Genomic DNA, 26,522 nt, shown 5'->3' on the forward strand with positions numbered 1-26,522 from the left:
CCATCCATGGGATTTTCAAGGCAAGAACACTGGAGTGGGTTGCCATGCTCTCCTCCAGGGGATCTTCCCAACACAGGGATCGAACCTGCATTTCCTATGGTTCCTGAATTGCAGGTGGATTCTTTACCCACTGAACCACCTGGGAAGCCCTTCAGGGGTGTTAACTATTTTAATTCTCAGCAGCATTGCATGAGAGTGCCCCCTGGCTCTTCTCCTTCACACTGATTATTGTTTTAGAAGTTTTGATTCTTATATAAACAACATTTAACTCTCTTCCCTACAGATATTCTGGCCACAGGACCAGCAGAGAATGCCTTAAATTAAAAAACATTTCTCTTGAGAAGGGAAGAGGTGAAGGTCGTCTTTTTCTTTGCCTCTTGTCATTCCTCTGTATGCACCTCGCCTTGTCCTCACCTTAAAAGAGATGACTCCAGTTCCTCTTCCTCGTTACTCATCTCAACTCCCAAGTTACTCATCTAAACCCTTAGGGTTTCAGTAATCAGATCTTACCTGTTACTTGTTGCCTTTCCAGACACTAGCCCATACTGATCTTTGCTTTCTTTGTATTCTGATACCAGTTACATTCCAATTGGGAATGTACAAGATGATTTGTTGGAGGCATGGTAAAATATGGATAATTGGAATGTGTTTATTTACATTTTATCATTTAAATCTCTATTTTTTGTTTTATAATATAAATAATTGTATGATGATATATGTATATCTTTTATAAACTCAAATGTCTATTGGGGCACATGCTTCAAAGTATACTGTAAAGGATATGCATAAAAATTCTTTTAGAGACTGCTACCCTATACTAAGCAATTTACATTCTTATTTTACATTTGTGACTTTGAATATGTGCAAAAGATGCCAAAAGATTCATGATATAATCATTTGCACTTCGGCAAAGCCATGAAATCTGAATGCCAAAAGCTGAGGCAGGTGGCTAGGAGTAAATCACTTAGCTAGGGAGTGAGCCAGACAGACCATGAATAGAGTTTCAGTGCAGCTTTGTTTTCTACTCAAAATCATGTAGTGTATAATCCTTGGGAAGTGATTCTTAAAACTTCTTTTGAAAAAATTACTCCATTAAGAAAGCCTAATGCAAGTACTTCCCTTGTGGTCCACTGACAAAGACTCAGCTCTCAACGCAAGGGGCCCGGGTTCCATCCCTGGTCAGGGAACTAGATCCCACATGCCACGACTAAAATTCCCGAGTGCTACAGCTAAGACGCAGCATAATAAATAAATACAAAAAAAAAAAAGAAAGCCTAATGTAAGTTCTGGTGATGAAAGTGAAGAAATCGAAATAATTTGTAATGAGGTAGTTTTGGCTGAGGTGCATACTGTGTGTGTGCACACATGTGGAATCTGAAGAATTGCGAGTGATTATTGTTGCTATTTACTTTTTTTCTACTTCATAAAACTCAGCTCCTCAAATTCCAAGTCCTTTCACTGAAAAAGAAAATCGTATCTTCTTTGCATCCCCACAGTTTTAACAACTGGCACAGTGCTTCATCTTAAATAGTTGGTGACTTGATTTGTTTGATACTTGCCTCTTTTCTATGTTTAGGCATTTTTCTGAGTTACAAATTCATTGCCTACTGCAGAGGAACAGTAAGCTAGAAATTAAATGTTTCCCTGTGACCTGGAAATATCCAGCAATATAGAGTTCATTATTCTATATTGAATGTCGGTTATAAAAGATTTGAATGCTCTCATGATGCAGTTCTTTGAAATATGACTTACCATCTTAGTAACATCAAAGAAATAAAACTAAGGGGAAATGTTAGATATTTTCCTCTGTTACCATGCAGAGATCAAGTAGAACTCACAGACAGATGTGTTTTAAATGCTCCATAAATAGCCTATTCCCAGATCTTTATATTATGGGTTAGGATGTCCACTGGGTGTGTTAAGTCAGTTCAGTCACTCAGTCATGTCTGACTGCGACCCCATGTACTGCAGCACACCAGCCTTCCCTGTTATCACCAACTCCCGGAGCCTACTCAAACTCCTGTCCATCGCATCAGTGATGCCATCCAATCATCTCATCCTCTGTCCTCCCTTTTTCCTCCCGCCTTCAATCTTTCCCAGCATTAGGGTCTTTTCGAGTGAGTCGGTTCTTCACATCAGGTGGCCAAAGTATTGGAGTTTCAGCTTCAGCATCAGCTTCAGCATTCCTTCCAATGAATATTCAGGACTGATTTCCTTTAGAATGGACTGGTTGGATCTCCTTGCAGTCCAAGGGACTCTCAAGAGTCTTCTCCAACATCACAGTTCAAAAGCATCAATTGTTCGGCACTCAGCTTTCTTTAAAGGTCATTTTAATCAAGAATTAGGAAATTTAGTTATAAAAATAATGCTAGGGATCATTTTTTAGGAAGGCAACCAAAGGAACAACAGTGTGTAAGACAAAAGACTGAGATTACAGGTCTTTCCATTGGCCTTTGAAAAGCGAGGCTCTGCTATGAGTTGATTTACCTTGAGTGTATATTTATTCTCTGCTAGGGCTATGCATTCATTACTTCATTTAATAATCTTCCCATGAAGGATCCTCTAAAAGAAAGTATTATGTATTACTTATCTGTATTGCTGTTGGAAGTAAAACTTAGAGAACTTAAATACTTGTCCAGATACATGGTGACAGAGTCAAATCAGCACTATGCAATAGAAAGCAATTTCTGCAATGACAGAAATGTTCTATATCTGCACTGTCCAATCTGGCAGCCACTAGCCCCATGGGGCTACTTGAGCATTTGAAATATGATTGGGTCAACTAAGTAAGTGAATTTTATCTTAATTAAAATAGCCACATGGGGCTAGTAGCTACTGTATTGGACAGCACAGCTCTAGAACCTCCCTAAAATACTCTTAATCATACACCATACCTCTCCAGTTCACATCTTCAAACCAAAGCACATAATAGGAATAATACTGACACTATAAACTACACAGACCCACAGTATTAAAAACATTTGATTAGCCAGAGATAGAGATGTTATCTCTACACATAGAAACCTAAGAGACTCCTTTTCTCTTATACCTAGCTGCTGCTGCTGCTGCTAAGTTGCTTCAGTTGTGTCTGACTCTGTGCGACCCCAGAGACGGCAGCCCACTAGGCTCCTCTGTCCCTGGGATTCTCCAGGCAAGAATACTGGAGTGGGTTGCCATTTCCTTCTCCAATGCATGAAAGTGAAAAGTGAAAGTGAAGTCGTTCAGTCGTGCCCGACTCTTAGCAACCCCATGGACTGGAGCCTACCAGGCTACTCCGTCCATGGGATTTTCCAGGCAAGAGTACTGGAGTGGGGTGCCATTGTAAGGGGCAGTAACACAGTAGTAGACTTCTGTCTATGATCTTTAATTCTAGTGTCCTGTTCTTGTTAAATTATCCTCCTTCATTTTGTGCTATCATTCTCCCTTCAAACCTTTAGCCTTTGCACTTACTGATACTTAGGGCAGAGGTTAGCAAAAATTTCCATTCCTTTGTGAGTGGTTTGACCAACATTCTGAATGCCTTCAGGTCCTGGCTTTGTATCCAGCTGCCTATATGTCCTTTGTTGATCCCTTTGTGCTGTTCTGAGCCTCAAAATTTTCTCATCTGCAGAGTAAAGGGGTTGAATTAAATGACCACATAGGTTCTTTCTAGATACAAAGATTCTGTATATAATGGTTCTAATGGCTAGGGTTCTGTAGTTGTACGGATATGCAGTAAATTCTTTTTTAAGTAAATTCTTAGATTATTAAAATTGTATGTACAAAACCCCAAATTTCCTCGAACAAAAAATGTTGGAAATGTGTGCAGCTTTTCATGTGTGATTAGCCCTGTTCCTTCCTCTTTCATGTTCCTTTTGTGAATGGATGGCTTCAGTCTTCCACAGACACAAATCAGAAGCCTGTACTTCTTTTGATCCTTCATCTGAAGCAGTGGGAATGATTGCTATACCCAGAAATCTCTGAATTAATTGTCACATTGAATAATATGTTCAACACATCATTGAAATGGCATTTTTAACACATGATAGCAAATGAAGGCTTGAAAGCAAATTAAGTTAAAAATGTTATTTTAGAAGCACCAATAGTTGTTTGTTAATGTGTATGTATTTAAACAATTTTAATGTTTTACCATTATGCTCATTTTGAAAATAACAGGTATTAAGTTCTACTAGTTCATTTAAAATATTCAAAGAAATTCAGTTTACACGTTTGAAGTATCTATTACATATATCAGTGTTTTGAATCTGTACATTCATCACATGCTGACTTATATAATGTATGCATCTCTTCTCTGAAGTATATTGATGGCCTTTAATCCATGATGTGTTAGGATCACCTATAGGGCTTTGAAAAATACAATGTTCAGGTCTCACTTCAGACCTGCTGAATCAATTGTAAGGAATGAGACCTTGAACACAAAAGCTGAAATGCTTTCCAGATTATCCTGATTCATGTCTCAGATTGAAGAACTAAAAACCTTGAAAGTTCTTAACAAGAAAAGAGATGGCCCCTTTATTAATTGGACTTACACCAACATCAAAGCTAGCCTGTAATAACTTAGTGATGTTAGTATTATAAAGTTCTGTTGTTCTTTCAGAATTAAACATTAAAGTGTGTTTTGATGATGGCAATTAATCACTCAAAAAACACTCAGCTAATTCATTGTCCAGTATAAGAAATGTGATGCAAAATATAGGAGCACCCCCCCCCCACTTTACTTCATATGTTCTTATTCTTGAAAGAATTTGGGCTTATAAAAGCAGATGTTCAGAGACTTCCCTGGCAGTCCATTGGTTAAGATTCCACACTTCCATTGCAGGGGATCAGAACCAAGACCCCGCGTGCCATGCTGTGCTGTCACACACACACACAGAATTAGGTATTCTAATCTTCCATCATCCTTAGATCTCTAGTCTTCATAATCATTTGTCAGTATTTTGACAATAGAAAACAACATTTTATTGAGAAATATTTTAAATCTTCAAATTGGTACTCATTAAAATCAACTATTTGTTTTTGCTTATATTACATTTTACCCTAGATTTTAAAATAGTTTCTAATTCTCATGTATTTATGTAGGCAACATACAGTTATACAATACTCTATATGTTCTTATACTAATGATCTTAAATGTAAAGTTGAGTATTGTATATACTAGGTTTCCCAAGTCATTACACCAGTAATATTCATAGTGTGTAATATATACTTTGTAGATAATCTATATTTTGCTTCTATTATCATTATTCACAGTTATCCTCTAAGAACATTCTCTAGGACCCATGTTTGTATGGCATTGAAACTGCGATGGGCTGGGAGGGGCTTTAGGTAGAGATATTTATTATTCATGGCCCTCCTAACTTTCAAAACTGATACATCTGAATCAACATGAGAATTCTTACGAGTAGAATCTGTATATATAATCCTAGTTATAAACACTTGTGTATATTTTGCCTCTTCCTCCATGTAAGTCCTCCGTCCTCATGGTTAGAGAAAGAAAGAATGGGAGATACACACCTGCTCTTGGCCATTATAGCTGGGAGGTGACACAGTTCATTTCCGTTATAAGACCACACCCATCTGCAAGAAAAGCTGGGAATGCAGTCTAGCTATATTCTAGGAGAAAAAGGGTTTTGGTGAACCCACAGATTTCTCTGCAACAGCCCTATTTCTGCCATGATCAAACTCTCCGACTTTTGGCAAAGCAGTTAATCTCCTTGGCTTCAGTTCCCTTTATTATAAAAGAGTCAAAGACTTTGATAAGGTTATTAGATATTTATATTAAGAAAGTTCTCTTAAGATATAGCGAGGCTTGATTCAACAATGCATTTATCAGAATCATAATATCCTTAAAAGTAGATCTGATGAGAAATGAGAACTAAGTTATGGCCTAGTTGGTGGTTTTGTGGTTAACTGCATAACCATGGGATGTTGATTACTTGATTCAGGTAATCTTGGAGAAGGGATCTTAGGGGGAGGGAGGAAAGGGGTGGATTTAGGATTTCATTCTTAGTCTCAACCTTTTTACTTTTTCCATCAGTAAATCATAATGAAAATATTGAACTCATACTCTTCACATTATAATTTGGAAATTTCAAATAATTTTTAGATACTATCTAAAATTCTTTGGATTAGACCATCAAATTTTTTTAATTTGTAATCTAAGTTATAGGTTACCCAGGCTTTTGAAGACTGACCAGAAAATCAAATGAATTATTTACAATACTGTGTTTATGACCATATACTTTGTATTGTAAACAGTTGTCTTACAAATGAACTGTGAAACATAACCCATTTTTAAATAAAGGATGGCTTGAATTTATATCTGCAAAATAGTTTAATTGCTTTCCTGCCTTCAAAAAGTTATCTCTTACACCCTTAAATATAATGTCGGAGCTATGGCTGTCTGTATGAATATAGTTTGGCGCTTCTTCAGCAGAGATGTCATATTGACCAGAGAAGAGATCTCAAGGACAGGCAAAGGATATGTGTTATATAGCTGTTGGCTAGAAGGTACCACATTTACTCACAGTGTTTGTAAGACACACAGATGATTTGATCTATCACTGATTTTAAAAGGCAAAAATGATAGATGATTACACATTAATTTTGACTGGTATTATTACTTCTGTTACATTTGAAGGCTTTAAAAGGACTTAATAGGAAAGATATTTTTAATGTGTTCATAACGTTTCAAAACATGTGTTCTGTTTCTTTTCAGGACTTCCAATAGTAGTCAGACGTTATCATCCTGCCATACTATGGAGCCATGTTCATCAGATGAATTCTTCCAAGCCCTTAATCATGCTGAACAAACATTCAAAAAGATGGAAAACTATTTGAGACACAAACAGTTATGTGATGTAATTTTAGTTGCTGGTGATCGCAGAATTCCAGCTCACAGGTAATTGTTTTCTAAATTTCTATATGTGTGAAATACTTCCTTGATCATTTAGTAATGTATGTTGAGGTAACTTGTTCTAATTGATTATTCAGTGGAGTGTTTTGGCAAAGGGGTATATTTCATGGACTTTCTGCAAAGAAAGCAGTGCATATGAAATTATTACACACTATGTGCTCAGTTGCTTTAGTTGTGTCTGACTCTTTGTGACCCTATGGACTGTGGTCCACCAAGTGCCTCTGTCCATGAGATTCTACAGGCAAAAATACTGGAGTGAATTGCCATGCCCTCCTCCAGGGGATCTTCCCGACCCAGGGATTGAACCTGCGTCTCTTAAGTCTGCTGCACTGTAGGCAGGTGTTTGTTTGTTTTACTTTGAGCGCCACCTGGGAAGCCCTAAGTCACTTCAGTCGTGTCCGACTCTGTGCGACCCCATAGACAGCAGCCCACCAGGCTCCCCTGTCCCTGGGATTCTCCAGGCAAGAATACTGGAGTGGGTTGCCATTTCCTTCTCCAATGCATGAAAGTGAAAAGTGAAAGTGAAGTCTCTCAGTCGTGTCCAACTCTTAGCGACCTCATGGACTGCAGCCTACCAGGGTCCTCCATCCATGAGATTTTCCAGGCAAGAGTACTGGAGTGGGGTGCCATTGCCTTCTCCTTATTACACATTAAATGACCCCAAAAGTGTTACTTTCCCTTTGTAGAAGCATAAAAACAAAACATACCAGCCTGAAGTTTGTCAGTATCATTTGATATAGTTTTCAGCTACTATTTAAGCCACACCCCACCTAATTTTATCTGTTGTATAACTTTCAGTAAACTCAGTGGAAATTAAAGTGGTGATCATTTAGAAACAAATTCGTAGAATGGAGTGGCAAAACTGTTGAGTTTTAAAATAGCCAACTCTATCCCACCTTCTTGGAGTAGGAAATGGCAACCCACTCCAGTATTCTTGCCTGGAAATTCCATAGACAGAGGATCCTGTCAGGCTACAGTCTATGGGGCTGCAAAGAGTTGAATATGACTGAGCGACTGAGCACTGCACATCCCAACTTCTGTTTGCTGACCTCCAGAAAATATGAAAGGCAGTAGTACTAGCGAATAAAAGCATTTAACAGTAATGAAGTATTACTTTTTGTTGTAAGAAAAGGAAATGGAAGCTGTTTAATAAAGTACAATTTTTCTCCTAATAATTCCATATTTAATTGTTCAGTGTTAATCACCATTATTATCCCAGAGGTGTTTTTTTTTTTTTTATTACCTTTCAAAACTAATTAACACTGTGTCCCAAAAGTTTTGTTAAACCTTCCAAAGTGAAAGTAAAATTAGGAAGCATGGGCTTGGTCTTATAGTCTTTAATGCCTGAATCAGCATACATTTATTGAGATGCCACTATATGTTGTGACCAAAAGTCCATGTTGTGAGTGTGGGTTTATTAGAGATATCTCAACCAGAATTTCTAGAGGCATTTCAAATTTCCTGTTTCCAAAACAGAACTCAGTACCTTACCTGCAACACCTGTGTAAGACACCATCCTCTCACTTAGATTACTTGTGCAAGAAACTCCTGACCCATCTCCCTGTTTTCACTCTTTTCCCTACATTCTGTTTTCTACACAGCTGCCTGAGTGACCCAGTAAAGTGGTACTCAGATGTGGTTGCTCCTCTGATCAAACTTTCTAATGCTTCCTCATGTTGCATCGTGAAACCCCACATTTTCCCCGTGGCTTCTGTGACCCAGCTTGCCGTTACTTCTTCATCATGCTGCCCACCATCTTACTCACTCTGCTTCAGCCGCTCTGACCCCCTTGTTGTTCCCTGCATGTGGTAGGCATGCCACTTCTGCCTTTTGATGTTTGCCCTGGCTGCTCTTCCTGAATGCTGTTCCCAAATACCTGTATAACTAATTCCTGCACCTCCTTCAAATTTTATCTCAAGTGTCACCTTCTAGTGAGACCACCTATTTAAACCATTTGCCCTTATCCTACATTTTTCCCCATGGCACTTATCACTTCTTGCCATAATTTAGAATTTACTTCTGCTGTGTATTGTTGTCATCTTGTAGACTATGACTCCATAAAAGAAGGGATCTTTTGTCTAGTTTTCACACCAGTATATCTCAGAATATCTAGATCTCTTTGCAACCCCATGGACTATATCCCACCAGGCTCCTCTGTTCATGGATTCTCATAACAAGAATACTGGGGCAGGTAGCCATTTTCTCCTCCAGGAGATCTTTCTGACCCAGGAGTCAAACCTGAATCTCCAACATCTCCAGCATTGGCAGGCGGGTTCTTTACCACTAGTGCCACCACTTAAAATCTATTTTTGCATATATGTGACTATCAATAATTTGGGCAGAGACATACCTATTATATAATAATGTATTATTGTAAAAAGATACAAAATATACTTTTGTATTGTGGTAACAAAGGTACTATAATTTTACAACAAAATATAAACATTATAGTATACCCTAATAATTTAAAAATCATAAAAGCTAAAAATAACCTGCTAAAACCAGTGTCAGATATCTCCCATGTATTTACTACTTATATAATTAAAAAAAAAAACAAACCTTAGGTTGTTTTAAAAAATGATAAGCTGGAGAACCTTTACATTTTTTCCTGTATTTTATATATCATTAGTTTAAATAATATTACAGCTTTTTTTCAGGATGATAAAAAGGGATATTTGAGTAGTGAATGAGTAAATCATTTACATCAGCAGAAAACTTTCAGTAATGGAAATTTATTATTCAAAGGAAGAGACTAGAAGTTAGGGAGCTTGGGATCACCATGTACACACTGCTGTATTTAAAATGGATAACCAACAAGGACGTACTGTATAGCACATGGAACTCTGTTCGATGTTATGTGGCAGCCTGGATGGGAGGGGAGTTTAGGGGAGAATGGATACATGTATATGTATGGCTGAGTCCCTTTGCTATCTAGTCCCTTTGCTATCTAGTCCCTTTGCTATCTAGTCCCTTTGCTATCTACCTAAAAACTCTTAGAGCATTGTTAATCAGCTATACTCCAATACAAAATTAAAAGTTAAAAAAGACACAAAAGGAAAAAACGAAGAGACTAGAGCATAAAGCAATTTATCAAACTTAAAATGCATTTCTTAGTACCAAACACTTTCTATAGGTAACAAAGTTTTTTAAAAAATAGAAGAAAAAGAAGGAAAGAAAGCAAAGTGTTTACTACTGAACATCAGCTTTGATGTTGTCACTGATTTTTTTCTTCTGATGTGCTCTTAGATTGGTGCTCTCCTCTGTCTCAGATTACTTTGCTGCCATGTTTACTAGTGATGTCAGGGAAGCAAGACAAGAAGAAATAAAAATGGAAGGTGTAGAACCAAATTCCCTATGGTCCTTGATTCAATATGCATATACAGGTAATAAATCTGAAAATAAAATGAATGTAAAACCTCTTAGATTTAAGTTGTATTATTAGATTTCAGATTTCTGCCTTTAATAAGCCTACTGCAGTTAATAGTTCTGCTGTTATAACTACCCTTGGTGAAATCTCTATATTAGAACCTTTAAAGTGGTTATTATAATTAAGCTTTTGAATGATATTTTTACATGTTAATGTAATAATTTGATGAATTATACAATGTTTTTCAACTTTTGTGTTATTACTAATCCTTTGAAAATTCTGGAAACCAGCTATTCATTTTTTATTTTAGTAGAAGTCACAAAGCACTAGTAGCTTATTTTTCACATTTAGTACTTTTTTTCTTTTTGGAATGTCTTAAATCATCTATATCTGGAATGCATGTAGTGAGCTCTTAGAATTATTATTGTTTGCATCAATTACCTTATAAACCAAAGTTAATATAGTTCCATAGTTAATGGAATTTCTTTTTATCATTAAGGCCGCCTGGAATTAAAAGAAGATAATATTGAGTGCCTGTTATCTACAGCTTGCCTTCTTCAGCTTTCACAAGTTGTAGAAGCATGCTGTAAGTTTTTAATGAAACAGCTTCACCCATCCAACTGTCTTGGAATCCGTTCTTTTGCTGATGCTCAAGGTTGTACAGATTTGCATAAAGTGGCTCACAATTATACCATGGTATGTATTTTTAAAAAAGCAGGAAGGCATAGGTGCTTGCCTTATTCCTTATTGTTGCAGGCTTGTCTGCATGTTGCTGTTTTCCCGTGGCTCTGCTGTATGTCTTGAGGTTCAGGTTCACTGTCTAGTGTGTCATATTTTCACTGAGGTCTGAGGGAAAAACCCCAAGTAATATTTCTCCTGGATTTATAAGTCAGGCCTTAAATTATCACAGCCACTAAGAAGCAGAGCAGTATTTTAGAGCCCTTTCATTCAATCTGCTACTTTTAAAAGCAGATTTCCCCTAGACAGTTTACCTTGTGGCATATGAATGAATTTCAGAAATTATCCCCTTACTCACTGATGGAAGTTGGTGATAGTGATAGTGTATTGGTGCAGTACTAGTACAGAAGATACGAGGTTGGAAGGGAGAGGCTAGCTATTAAGGATAAATCTGACTATATGTAAATCTGACTAGAAAGATGTTCCTATTGATAGTAGCAAATTCTGTGCTGAAAATAAATCCCAGGGAGTTCTGATTCAGAAGACTAAGGATAATGGATACAAGTTGATCTAGGACAGTAAGAAAATCAGGGCATGTTGAGAGCATGCTGTTAGGACCAGCCTCCACCATCAAATAGTAGAAGGATTTGGGCAGCAGAGGTGTGTGGATTTTTAAGGAGTGACCATTTTGCCATGCGTGGGTTTTCATACCTGGGTAGTGATTGAAGATTTTTGCTTTAAATGCTTCATTTAGGGCAATACATCTTCTGAGAGAGGAAAGACCATGGATATTCACATACACATATGTTATTATCCATGTTACTGATTTTGTCAACATTTAAGAGATACATTTTTGTCTACCCTGTCTTCCATTCCCCATCCTTCCATTGAGTTGGTTCATATGTGAAGGAATTGACCAGTACTTTAGGAATCTTGCACTATAGAAATAGAAATTGGGAAAAAATTACAAGAACAGATGTTTATAACTATTGGGAAGAGTAATTCTACCTATTTCGTAAGCTTAAGCAAGGATTAAGTGAGTTAATAGAAGTTCAGCACTTAAAATGGTGATTGGTACATAGTACCAATAAAACAGTAATTGATACACAGTTTCAACCTGGTCATTAAATGACACCATCATCATCATCATCATCATCATTTGGGTTTATTCTCTTCCACACAGTAGGGACCTATGTGAGTGAGCAAAAGCCCTCAGGCAAAGGCACAGCTTTTATGGATGTTATTCTCCCTGTGGTATAACTGTTCCTGGGAAATGTTTCTAGTTTATGATGTCAAACTTCTTCAAGTGAAAAAGACTGTGTGACAGGGCAGTACTGTACAGACCTAGCATGGTATTAGGTTAATGTCTGATGAATTAAGTCCTTTGAAATATTCCCCCCTCCCACTCCAGCCTTTATCCTTCTTGTAGATTTCTGATTTTAACTTTTGCACCTCAAGTTCAAATGCTTTTTGGAATAAGATGCGCATAAGTAAAATAAAGCTGGATTTTTTTTTCTTTGTAATCAGTTCATAATTTAAGTAATATCTCTTACCTACGAAGGAGTTTTATTCACATGCAAACATTTGTATGCATTTAGGTCATTCTTACTGTTTACAGTAGAGGCATAATTGCTGCTTTAAGGCTTAGATATAAGTTAAATCTAAATTAGCTTGTGTTTATAAAGCTATATTTATAGCCAGTTAGTTGTGGTAGTTTTTTTCCTCAAGGCCATTATTTGATTTTATTCAGTTTCAACAGATACATAAAATTGAATTCTAATAAAAAGTAATTTAGAGACAGATTGTGTGATTTGAATTGTTGCTATGGGAACTGAATGAAAATGTATAGCAAAATTCAATCTTCAATTTAAATAAATCCCTCAGTAACTTCATTTGCTTAAAAACTATTCCAAAGGGGGAAAGAGCATAATGCTAGCAAGTGTTTGGTAGCATGATAGCTGTTTATATCACAAAATGGATTTAAAAAATGAAGTAAGCACAGTGCAACAGAATGAAATCAGTTGTCACAATTAGCAAATAGTATGTATACTTGGGATGTTCATTCATCCTGCATGAATACAAGTAGGAAGGGATGAGAAGTTCCTTCTTGTAACCCTGAAATATGGAAACTTTTGTTCTTGTTCTGACTGCCACTGAACATGACCTGAAACACATCGCTTAACCTCTACGAAAAAGTCCGAGACTGGTTATATCATTACAGATATTTAATGCCATTATGGAATAAATACAAACATTTGATTTTTTTGCAGTTTTAAGTTTGGTTTCTTGACCTAGAAAAGCTATTTAAAACATTGAATTTTGCTAAAATACCTGCTTCAAAACCAAATTAATAATTTTGAAAAGCACTTTGTGTTTAACCTTGAGTTCAGTAGTATTTCCATAAGGTGTTGAAAAACTCCATTTTCACTTAATACAGATTATACCAGAATGGAATGGCATTGTTCTGAAATAGATATATCAACAAGTAAGCTATTAAATGAATATTTGTATAATCTCTTTCTCACTGATGAAATGCAGTTAATACCATTTGAAAGTATGGCAATAGTTACTTCAGTGTTGTATAACTGTTGACTGTTCAGTTCAGTCGCTCAGTCGTGTCCGACTCTTTGCGACCCCATGAATCGCAGCACGCCAGGCCTCCTTGTCCGTCACCAACTCCCGGAGTTAACCCAGACTCACGTCCATCGAGTCAGTGATGCCATACACTATACTTGTGAACAATTAGAAATGTATATTATTTTGATTTCTTCAGAATCTCATCTAAAATTAAATAATAAATATCTATTTATCTGTGTGATCTTTGTCCCTAAAGTTTTTGATGCCTGAATAATAGCCAGTTGAGTTACAACTTCCTAGAGCTGGAGATTTAGGCTGTTTCTAATTTTTTTTTTTAATATTATAGATAACAGTACAGAGAAGCATCAGCTTTTTTCCCCCCTCTTGTGAATTATTTACTAAGGATTAAGCTTCTCATGGGATAGCTAGGAGTTGAGAGCTTCAACATTTTTATAGCTCTTGCTATGTGTTATGAAATCATTTTATAATGTCAGTATACAATTGAGTAGAACAATTTGCTTGAAGCCATTTCAGCCCTGAGGTTTTATTAAAATATATTTCTGAAAAATGATAATCAGTCATTTTAAAATAGATTCATTTGGGCATCTTTAACAAATCATGATGAATTGAAACTATTGAATATCGTTAATTATTCATGTATGGTTTTCCTCTTAAGAATTTCTACGAAAGGAATGAAATGTCAACCCAAGATATATCTTTGATCAGTACCTAACTTGGATTACTAGAGGCTATATGGAAAATATAATTCTCATCTTAATATAGCAGATAATTTTTGATAGTCCTTATCTCTAGCTCTAATTTAAATAGCTTAAGCTATTTTTAAACAGCTCTAATTTAAACAGCCTTAGCTTTTTTACTAAAACTCTGTGCTGAGACAGCCATAGTGCATTAAGAAGCATAAGAAACATTAAGGGACAATACTTCACAGCATTTGCATTTATATTGTAACTATATAAATAGCCCATGCATTAAGACTTGTACACCAGAAGACTATTTTCCTTCTCTTTAGATTGTTTAGCATAATAGCTTAGTAAAAATTATTATTACTGTTTCACACCTTAGGACATTTTTATCTTCCATTTCAAATTACAAAGAGCGTGATTCAAGAATGTGGCCAGAACTGAGTCATCTTCAGTCTAAGATCCTGGAGTTCCAATACATTCTAGGTCAACATTTTTGTTTTGGCTCTGAAATCTCTAGGAGGCTCCAGGGAGCTCCAGTTCTTTATGTCTCAGCACAGAAAGAATTCAGTGAGAGGCCAATTCTGGAGTAGATATCACGCTTCCATCATAATTCCTCCTCAATATTGAGCAGGAAAGTTTTCTTGTCCCTACATGGAGGAGGTGGGACTGTCGTGGCACTATGGAAATATTATTTCAGGTCCCAGTACAGTGAGGGTCTTTCACTTTGAAATGTCACCTTTCCATAAAATACTGTTGTTGTTGTTGTTGATGTGTGCAGAGAGCATGTCCTAGGGGTTCATTAACTTACTGAGCTCACTGGGCAGGATATGGGTCTCATGCCACCATTGTTCTATTGTTTGAGAGCATGTCTCATGCTTCTGTCTTATTGTTTGGTTGCTAAGCAAGGCTGCTTGGTTTTGTGGGTAAGAAAACCTGCTTTCTTGAGTGATCATTAACTTCCAGGAGTCTCCCATACTTTTTTTTTTCCCCTACTTACAGTCCCCTAGGGCAATTTAGTATTTAATCGCCTGTGTTGTCCCTTTCAGTTCAGTTCAATTGCTCAGTCGTGTCCGACTCTTTGCAACCCCATGAATCTCAGCACGCCAGGCCTCCCTGTCCATCACTAACTCCTGGAGTTCACTCAAACTCATGTTCATCGAGTCGGTGATGCCATCCAGCCATCTCATCCTCTGTTGTCCCCTTCTTCTCCTGCCCTCAATCCCTCTCAGCATCAGAGTCTTTTCCAATGAGTCAACTCTTCGCATGAGGTGGCCAAAGTATTGGAGTTTCAGCTTCAGCATCATTCCTTCCAAAGAACACCCAAGACTGATCTTCTTTAGAATGGACTGGTTGGATCTCCGTACAGTCCAAGGGACTCTCAAGAGTCTTCTCCAACACCACAGTTCAAAAGCATCAATTCTTCGGCACTCAGCTTTCTTTCTAGTCCAACTCTCACATCCATACGTGACCACTGGAAAAACCATAGCCTTGACTAGACGGACCTTTGTTGGCAAAGTAATGTCTCTGCTTTTTACTGTGCTATCTAGGTTGGTCATAACTTTCCTTCCAAGGAGTAAGCGTCTTTTAATTTCATGGCTGCAGTCACCATCTGCAGTGATTTTGGAGCCCCAAAAATAAAGTCTGACACTGTTTCCACTCTTTCCCCATCTATTTCCCATGAAGTGATGGGACCAGATGCCATGATCTTAGTTTTCTGAATGTTGAGCTTTAAGCCAACTTTTTCACTCTCCTCTTTCACTTTCATCAAGAGGCTTTTTAGTTCCTCTTCACTTTCTGCCATAAGGGTGGTGTCATCTGCATATCTGAGGTTGTTGATATTTCTCCCAGCAATCTTGATGCCAGCTTGTGCTTCTTCAGCCCAGCATTTCTCATGATGTACTCTGCATATAAGTTAAATAAGCAGGGTGACAATATATAGCCTTGATGTACTCCTTTTCCTATTTGGAACCAGTCTGTTGTTCTATGTCCAGTTCTAACTGTTGCTTCCTGACCTGTAAACATGTTTCTCAAGAGGCAGGTCAGGTGTTCCCATCTCTTTCAGAATTTTCCTTTACTCTACCCCTGTCAGCTCTTTTTCCTGAAAGCAAAAGAACTTTGTACATAGATCAGGTTAGATGAGATTAAAGTTTTCACATCAGACCTAAAATCCTTTGTGGTCTTATAAATAATATTAAAGCACTTTAAAAGGCCAGTTTGGGTTTAGGATAGCTCTAAGGACACAGGCTTTTGCCAGGCAGAGTCTGAGAAGACTTCTGTGGTCCAGAATGGTCTTGGGAAATGTAGCCACCCTAGAAGCCATTTCTGGGTAAGAGAAATACTTCACTCTTACCCAGGTATTTGGCTCCCCTGTTGGCCAAATTCTTCAGCAACCACAAATCTGAACTAACTTTTGATGTTGGAGTATTATATAAAGTGTCTTCTTTCATTTTTTTCTATCTTCCTGTGAAAGACTTGCCAAAACTATTCCCTAACTTGAGCAAAGCAATACCTAAAAGTCCTAAATTTATTTTTTAAATTGTAATACTTGATATATCACTTTAATCCTGTGTATACAGAGATATGAGAATTTTAATAACAATTACAGTTTAAATGTTATTTTTTACTGTTTTTTTCCCCCGTTTAAGCAATAATACATTGTTAGAAAGGGCTAAAGTATAAACTGTGTTTTGGCGTCTAATTAAGAAATGTTTAGTTTCTTTTAAACTGTGATGGAAAGAAGAAACAGTATTTTTTATATGCTCTTTTTTTCCTCCAGGAAAATTTCATGGAAGTAATTCGAAACCAGGAATTTGTATTATTACCAGCCAGTGAAATTGCAAAGCTCTTAGCCAGTGATGACATGAACATTCCTAATGAGGAGACAATATTGAACGCACTTCTTACTTGGGTTCGTCATGATTTGGAACAGAGACGGAAAGATCTCAGTAAACTTTTGGCTTATATTAGGCTACCTCTTCTTGCACCACAGGTAAACTATTTTTAATTATTTAAAATAATTAAAGTTTCAACAACTTTTGAGTAGACACCATTCCACACATCCCGAGTTCAACAAAACATGGATTGAAAATTTTTTTTTTTTTTTTTAATTTTATTTTATTTTTAAACTTTACATAATTGTATTAGTTTTGCCAAACATCAAAGTGAATCCACCACAGGTATACATGTGTTCCCCATCCTGAACCCTCCTCCCTCCTCCCTCCCCATACCATCCCTCTGGGTCGTCCCAGTGCACTAGCCCCAAGCATCCAGTATCGTGCATCGAAGCTGGACTGGCAACTCGTTTCTTACATGATATTTTACATGTTACAATGTCATTCTCCCAAATCTTCCCACCCTCTCCCTCTCCCACAGAGTCCATAAGACTGTTCTATACATCCGTGTCTCTTTTGCTGTCTCGTACACAGGGTTATTGTTACCATCTTTCTAAATTCCATATATATGCGTTAGAATACTGTATTTATGTTTTTCCTTCTGGCTTACTTCACTCTGTATAATAGGCTCCAGTTTCATCCACCTCATTAGAACTGATTCAAATGTATTCTTTTTAATGGCTGAGTAATACTCCATTGTGTATATGTACCACAGCTTTCTTATCCATTCATCTGCTGATGGACATCTAGGTTGCTTCCATGTCTTGGCTATTATAAACAGTGCTGCGATGAACATTGGGGTACACGTGTCTCTTTCCCTTCTGGTTTCCTCAGTGTGTATGCCCAGCAGTGGGGTTGCTGGATCATAAGGCAGACCAGAAACTATAAAACTCCTAGAGGAGAACATAGGCAAAACACTCTCCGACATACATCACAGCAGGATCCTCTATGACCCACCTCCCAGAATATTGGAAATAAAAGCAAAAATAAACAAATGGGACCTAATTAACCTTAAAAGCTTCTGCACATCAAAGGAAACTATTAGCAAGGTGAAAAGACAGCCTTCAGAATGGGAGAAAATAATAGCAAATGAAGCAACCGACAAACAACTAATCTCAAAAATATACAAGCAACTCCTACAGCTCAACTCCAGAAAAATAAACGACCCAATCAAAAAATGGGCCAAAGAACTAAATAGACATTTCTCCAAAAAAGACATACAGATGGCTAACAAACACATGAAAAGATGCTCAACATCACTCATTATCAGAGAAATGCAAATCAAAACCACTATGAGGTACCATTTCACACCAGTCAGAATGGCTGCGATCCAAAAGTCTACAAATAATAAATGCTGGAGAGGGTGTGGAGAAAAGGGAACCCTCTTACACTGTTGGTGGGAATGCAAACTAGTACAGCCACTATGGAGAACAGTGTGGAGATTCCTTAAAAAACTGGAAATAGAACTGAAAATTTTTTTTAATTCCAAAAAATTCAAAAATGCAAAACTTGAATTTGTTCTGTGCCAGCAACTATTATATAATATTTACATTGCATTTACAACTGTTTAGGAATTGCATGGTATTAGCTAGGTATTATAGGTAATCCAGAGATTATTTAAGGTATATAGGAAGCTGTGCAGAGTTTAATTGCAAATACTACATATTTAAATTGAGATACTGGTATCCACAGAGGTCCTGGTACCAACCCTCTGTCCCCAGAATACTGAGGGACTACTAATTACATTAATATGAGCTAATTACAGTATGCTAATTACATTAATTAGTGCACATTAATGCTAATTGGGCTTCCCTGGTGGCTCAGATGGTAAAGCGTCTGCCTGCAATGCGGGAGACCTGGGTTTTGATCCCTGAGTCAGGAAGATCCCTGGGAAAAGGAAATGGCAACCCACTCCAGTACACTTGGTTGGAAAATTCCATGGATGGAGGAGCCTGGTAGGCTACAGTCCATGGGGTTGCAGAGAGTCGGACATGACTGAGCGACTTCATTTTCACTTAATGCTAATTGTGTTAGTCGCTCAGTTGTGTCCAACTCTTTGTTACCCCATGGACTGTAGCCCACCAGGCTCTTCTGTCCATAGGATTCTCCAGGCAAGAATACTGGAGTGGTTGCCATTCCCTTTTCCAGTGGATCTTCCTGACCCAGGATTGAACCTGGGTCTCCTGCATTACAGGCAGAATCTTTACTATCTGAGCCACCAGAGAAGCCCATTAATATTAGCTTGTCTATAGGTTTTTTCCTTAATCTGTTCAACGTGGTTGTTTTATGTATGTTCCTATGAAATGTTAAGGTGAAAAGATAGTGAGCTAAAAAAATTTGTTTTTTTTCAACCCAGAAAGTCTGACCACCTAAATTGCATTCATTAAGTAACATCGTTGCTTTGGGGTTAGTAATTTTATTTGACTCAGCTACAAACCTGTCCTAGCAATTGAAGAATTAATAAAGCTGCTAATGAAAGAAACACTGAACTCTAGGAACCAGAAAATTTAGATTAATTCATGTGCCACACATTTATTAAGTATCCACTAAATGCTGGACTCTGATGATAAACAAATTAATGAGACATAGTTCTGACTCTGACATTTTAAAACTCTGTGACTTGGCATGTTCACATACCTTGGTTTCTTCATCTATCAAGTGGAGATCACATCCTTTCTATCTCACAGGATTTTTATGAGGATCAGAAAAGTGCTCTGAAATAAAATGTGCTATAAATAATGATAGTGTATTATCACTGTTTTAGAATTGAGAGATACCTAGTTGGTGTATTCAAGGCAATTAGTCATAACATATATACATGCATGGTTTCGCCTTTTTACAGTTTCAGTTGGAATATACAAAAATTTCCTCTGCCTGCTTGGCTGCTTTGGAGAAGGAAATGGCAGCCCACTCCAGTATTGCCTGGAAAAGCCCATGGACAGAGGAGCCTGGTGGGCTTGCAGTCCATGGGCTCATAAAGACTCAGACATGACTAAGCGACTAACACATACTTGGCTGCTTATTTTGAGGCCTTAAGTAGAGTCCTGAAAGAAAAGGAAAAAATGAGCTATTACTGCTCAAGATCAGATTTTTTGGTTGTTGTTTTAAGTGTTGTGTGTTTTGTTTGGTTTGTATTTATCTTGAGAATTATATATTATTTCCAGCTGTTGTGAGCAAAAGTTACTGTTTGCTCTCTACTTTACAGAAACAAAAATCAGTGTGATACTTTACAAGAATGACTTCCCTCTTCAGAGGTAGAATATTGTATGAATTCATAGGAGTGAAACTGCATGACTTGATAATTCAGGAAAAATAACATCATAAAACATTTCTTAAAATCAGATTTAAAGAGGACTATTTTTACTGGTATCCAGCCTAATTTTTTTCCTTATCCTTCTCTAGAGGAAAGAAGATAAAGTCTGAAAAATCCTAGTATACTTTGAAAAGAACCTGTGCAATTAAGTAACCTGACAATTTACTTTAGCCCTGTAGTTTCAAATATTTATGATACTGTATTTGCATGACTCTCAGAGACCTTTAGAATTTCTTTTATCCAGGATACTGCTGATAATCATAGTCATAAGATCTTATGAGTTGAAAGGCATGTTGGAGATCATTTAGTCTAACACCTGTTGTACAAATGAAATAACAGATTAAATAAGTAAAGCCATATGTTCAAAATCACAAAGTGATTGCATAAATCATGTTCTTTGGCACTGTGGTTTTATTTGACTTTAGACTAGAGCTAATAAGAGACAGGGGCTTCCCTGGTGGCTCAGTGGTAAAGAATCTGCCTGCTAATGCAGGATATGCAAAGAGACTTGGGTTCGATCCCTGGATTGGGAAGATCCCCTGGAGAAGGAAATGGCAACCTACTCCAATATTCTTGCCTGGGAAATCCCATAGACAGAGGAGCCTGGTGAGCTACAGTCCATGGGGTTGCATAAGAGTTGGACATGACTTAGCAACTGAACAAGAGACAGAGGTAGACCTTGAACCCAAATAAAGTTACATGCCTTTTCTCCTGAACTGTTCTGCCTCTTGAATGTACTCCATGTAAAATTGCTGGGTAGGGAGGATATCAGGTGGAGGAAGAAAACGATTAAAAAGCAAATCAGTAATTACAATATAATGAGATAAAGTCTGTGATAGACATGGCATTATGAAAGCAATTGGAGTGGTCCACCTAGACTGATAGTGGAGAAGCTAGGAAAATCTCTCAAGTGTCACTCAATTTGCAAGCCAAGTTAGCCACCCAAAAGAATGGGCATGATAGCCCAGAAAAGATAAAAGTCCTGGTTATGGAGCCGTGAGCAAATATATCATGTTCTGAAATCTGAAGATAGCATGCATAGCTAAAGTTACAGAAACAAAAAGGACAGTATTGAGAGATGAGACTGGGGAAGGAAACAGACCAGATTGTGGAGGAATTCTAGTCATGCCAAAGAACTGGGATTTTTTTATCTAAAAGCAATAAGGAAGCACTAAAGGATTTTAAGTAGGGAATGGCATAATTATCCTTTTATTTTAGAAAGATCCTATGATTGCATTGCAGAGAATAGATTGGAGGGATCAAAGTAGAAACCTGCTAAGGAAGACTGTTGGATTCCAACAAGTGAATTAAGCACTTTTAAAAAAAAGTGGAGGTAGAGAAATTAATTATGACAGTCAAGAGCTATTTAGGAGGTAGGATTGATACACTGGAATGATTGAATGTACAAGGTGAAAAAAAGAAAGAGTCCAGAATAATTCTCATTTGTGCAATGCAATTGATGAAGGTGCTGTCAGTTAATACAGAATACAGGATGAAGCATTGATTTTGAAGGTGGGGAAGGAAGTAGAAGAAGCACATTCCCAGAGCTTATTGACACCTTTAATCCTCTTAGAGTCTAAGAGGAAGTTTTAGAAACTACTTATTTAGGTTGTTGAAGCCAAGGGGAAGAGAGTGACACCAATCAAAGAGAACATAAAAGCACTAGAGGTGGAACCCTAGGAGATACTAATATTTAGTGGTAGTCCCAAATCTGCCTAAATAACTGTAGTACTATTAAAAAGAGATTGCAGGTTCCAGAAAGGGAATTTTATCATCATTAGATGCTGCAGAGAAGACAGATAAGGACAGTAAATGCATTGGATTAGCCCAGTGTTTCTCGAAGTGTGTTCCCTAACTGTAAGATCAGTACCACATGGGTAATTGTTTAAAATGAAAATGATTAGGCTTCCACCTACTAAATCTGAAACTCTGGTGGTGGGGCCAAGCCAGTTGTGTATTAATAAGCCCTCAGTGCATCTGATGCACACTCAAATTTGAGAACCACTGTCTTAGCCCAGGGAGTAGCAACAATGGAAGCCACGTTGCTCTGTGTAATTTAAACAACTTAATAACACCTCTTTGAACAATGTTTTTTTTTTTCTACAGTGATAATACTATATGGCACCATTATGGCATTCAGAGATACTAGCAAGGTTCTTTTTTTCTCCTTACTAAAAGTAAAGGGCAGATTTGGAGACTTAGAGTTGTCAAGTGATAAAGTATTGAAGTAGACTCTAAAATCATCAAGAAAATCTTGGATTATATTCTGAATGTTTTATTTTAAAAGATAGGAAAAGGATGAAATTGCTAAGAGAGTAGATCTGAAAAGTTCTCATCACAGACATGAAAGAAGATAACTATGTGGGGATGAATGTTAACTCGACTTAATCATTTTCCAATATATAGATATGTCAGATCATTATGTTATACATCTAAAGCTAATGTTATATGTCATTTATATCTTAATAAAAAATAAAAGTGACAAAGCAAAAAAATGTCTAGTGCCTATCAAATAAATGACTGATTTTTTTTAAATTACCATTACATCGTTACCTAAAGAATTTACTTTCATAAAATAATTCCTTTCTCATACAGTTTTAACCCTATTCTGTTGGTAAGAAACATTCTCTTTTAGCCTAACTATAATGAGTTCAACCTACATATAGTCATTTTATTGTAGTGTCTTTTTAAAATAATATAGGAAATAATATATATTATTACAATCCTGAACCAAATAATCATTTTAGTGTGGCTCTATTTTTAAACTCTGAATAATCCAGAAGATAGGTGTGTGTGGTTTTATTTTACCTTTGAAAGCATTCCAGACTTTTCTGTTCATTCCTATTTTAAACAATGTGGATGAAAATGCAGTTGGCCCTCAAACAGCGTGGGGATTATTCTGTGTATAACCTATCACCTGCCCTCCATGTGAGATTCCTCCATATCTATGCATTCAACTAACCATGGATTGTGTCATGCTGTAGTATTTATTGTTGAAAAATATCTATGTATAAGTGGACCTTCATGGTTCATATCCATGTTGTTCTAGGGTCAACTGCATTAGGGCATTATTTTAAATATTTTGATATCTAAATTCTTAATATTCCCAATGATTAGTCTGCATTACAAGTATATTGGTCTCCACTATTCTGTTCTCAATTCTCATTGTTGTTTTTTTACTGAAATTCAGAAATATAAAACAAATCAGTATTTATCTTTAGCATTCTTTTAATTTACAAGTTTGGGGTACCAAAACACTTTTTAAAGCCTATGGAGTTCATAAATCATTCACATTCTGTTATTTACTCTAAGTAGTATTTGGGGGAAATATTAGTATTGGGGGGAGATAGTTTTAGTGCAAATCACATCAGTTTAGTTCAGTCGCTCAGTTGTGTCTGACTCTTTGCGACCCCATGGACTCCAGCACACCAGGTCTCCCTGTCCATCACCAACTCCCAGAGCCTACTCAAACTCATGTCCATTGTGTTGGTGATGCCATCCAACCTTCTCATCCTCTGTCGTCACCTTCTCCTCCTGCCTTCCAATTTTTCCCAGCATCAGGATCTTTTCCAGTGAGTCAGTTCTTTGCCTCAGGTGGCCAAAGTATTGAAGTTCAACTTCAGCATCAGTCCTTCCAATGAATATTGAGGGCTGATTTCTTTAGAATTGACTGGTTGGATCTTGTTGCAGTCCAAGGGACTCAAGAGTCTTCTCCAACACCACAGTTCAACAGCATCAATTCTTCGGCGCTCAGCTTTATAGTCCAACTCTCACATCCATACATGACTACTGGAAAAACCATAGCTTTGACTTGATGGACCTTTGTTGACAAAGTAATGTCTCTGCTTTTTAATATGCTGTCTAAGTTGGTCATAACTTTCATTCCAAGGACCAAGCATCTTTTAATTTCATGGCTTCATGGCTGCAGTCACCATCTGCAATGATTTTGGAGCCTGAAAAAATAAAGTCTGCCACTGTTTCCATTGTTTCCCCATCTATTTTCCATGAAGTGATAGGACCAGATACCATGATCTTAGTTTTTTGAATGTTGAGTTTTAAGCTAACTTTTTCACTCTCCTTTTTTACTTTCATCAAGAGACTCTTTAGTTCTTTGCTTTCTGTCATGAGGGTCATGTCATCTGCATATCTGAGGTTATTGATATTTCTCCCGGCAGTCTTGATTCCAGCTTGTGCTTCATCCAGCCCAGCATTTCGCATGATGTACTCTGCATATAAATTAAATAAGCAGGGTGACAATATACAGCCTTGACATACTCCTTTCCCAATTTGGAACCAGTGTGTTGTTCCATGTCTCGTTCTAACTGCTGCTGCTTGACCTGCATACAGATTTCTCAAGAGGCAGGTCAAGTGGTCTGATAATCCCGTCTCTTTTAAGAATTTTCCACAGTTTGTTGTGATCCACACAGTCAAAGGCTTTGGCGTAGTCAATAAAGCAAAAGTAGATGTTTTTCTGGAACTCTCTTGCTGTTTCTATGATCCAGCGGATGTTGGCAATTTGATCTCTGGTTCCTCTGCCTTTTCTAAATCTATCTGGAAGTTCATGGTTCACATACTGTTGAAGCCTGGCTTGGAGAATTTTGAGCATTACTTTACTAGTGTGTGAGATGAGTGCAGTTGTGCGGTAGTTTGAACATTCTTTGGCATTGTCTTTCTTTGGGATTGGAATGAAAACTGACCATTTCCAGTCCTGTGGCCACTGCTGTGTTTTCCAAATTTGCTGGCATATTGAGTGCAGCACTTTCACAACATCATCTTTTAGGATTTGAAATAGCTCAGCTGGAATTCCATCACCTCCACTGGCTTTGTTTGTAGTGATGCTTTCTAAGGCCCACTTGACTTTGCATTCCAGGATGTCTGGCTCTAGGTGAGTGTTCACACCATCATGGTTATATGGGTCTTGAAGATATTTTTTGAATAGTTCTGTGTATTTTTGCCACCTCTTAATATCTTCTGCTTCTGTTAGGTCCATACCATTTCTGTCCTTTATTGTGCTCATCTTTGCATGAAACGGTTCCTTGGTATCTCTAATTTTCTTGAAGAGATCGCTAGTCTTTCCCAGTCTATTGTTTTCCTCTATTTCTTTGCACAGATTGCTGAGGAAGGCTTTCTTTTCTCTCCTTGCTATTCTTTGGAATTCTGCATTCAATTGGTTATATGTTTCCTTTTCTCCTTTGCCCTTAGCTTCTCTTCTTTTCTCAGCTATTTGCAAGGCCTTGTCAAGTATGTGAGTAAAGATAAAAATTTACAAATTGAACATGTTTCTCATCTTTTCTAAATGTTTCCACTTAGGTAATTTGCCATTCTTTTTTGGCATAGAAAGTACATGGTGTTACCCTAAAATGCAGAGTATATGAGAGTCTGTATTTTGTAGTCCTTTCTCAGTGCCTTCTGAATCATTTTCCGAGTGATATCTGGTCTTCCATTCATCTGATGCTTATATTACTGGATTCATATTTTCTTCCATTACTGTCATCTCTCTACTTAAATATAATTAACCCCATTTATTCATAAATTATAGATACTGTCAGCATGCTAAGAAATATATTTCACTGTAGTAACTGTTGAGTCCTCTAAGACTTTACTTTCTACAGTTTTTTCACATTTATTTTTATTTAGAAAGGACTAAAGCATTTATGTATAACAAGTAGTAGAAATACTGAGATTAATCTAAATGAGCCATTTGATGCATATTCATTAATGACTTGTAAAAAGTATAACTATATTTTGTGTGCATAGGATAACATGGAATGATTAATATCAGAATTTACACTCTGCTTTAGATCCTGAGACTTACATCTTTTTTTTCACTTTTAATGTTTTTATTAAAGTATAGTTGATTTACAATATTGTTAATTTCTATTGTACATCAAAGTCATTCAGTTATACAGATGTATAAATTCTTTTTAATATTCATTTCTATTATGATTTATCATGATATTGAATGTAGTTTTCTGTGCTGTCAGTTATATATAATAATTTTTATCTGCTACCCAACCTCCCACTCCATTTTTGCCTCAGCCCCCTCCGCCTTAAAAATCACCAATCTGTTCTCTAT

At 37.0% G+C, this 26,522-nt stretch overlaps 1 protein-coding gene across 3 annotated transcripts in view; it reads left to right on the plus strand.

The window, feature by feature from the left end:
- The window catches only part of KLHL5 (kelch like family member 5), a 94,547-nt gene that overhangs the window by 35,705 nt on the left and 32,320 nt on the right, over positions 1 to 26,522 (plus strand). For all 3 annotated transcript variants that reach the window (XM_070791307.1, XM_070791308.1, XM_019962597.2), the window contains 4 exons: positions 6,719 to 6,901; positions 10,163 to 10,299; positions 10,783 to 10,979; positions 17,019 to 17,231. In XM_070791307.1, the coding sequence (XP_070647408.1) occupies positions 6,719 to 6,901; positions 10,163 to 10,299; positions 10,783 to 10,979; positions 17,019 to 17,231 (730 nt within the window). The remainder of the gene's footprint in view (positions 1 to 6,718; positions 6,902 to 10,162; positions 10,300 to 10,782; positions 10,980 to 17,018; positions 17,232 to 26,522) is intronic.

The sequence above is a fragment of the Bos indicus genome, chromosome 6 (genome assembly GCF_029378745.1).
Source record: "Bos indicus isolate NIAB-ARS_2022 breed Sahiwal x Tharparkar chromosome 6, NIAB-ARS_B.indTharparkar_mat_pri_1.0, whole genome shotgun sequence".
In the NCBI taxonomy this organism is placed as follows: Eukaryota; Metazoa; Chordata; class Mammalia; order Artiodactyla; family Bovidae; genus Bos; species Bos indicus.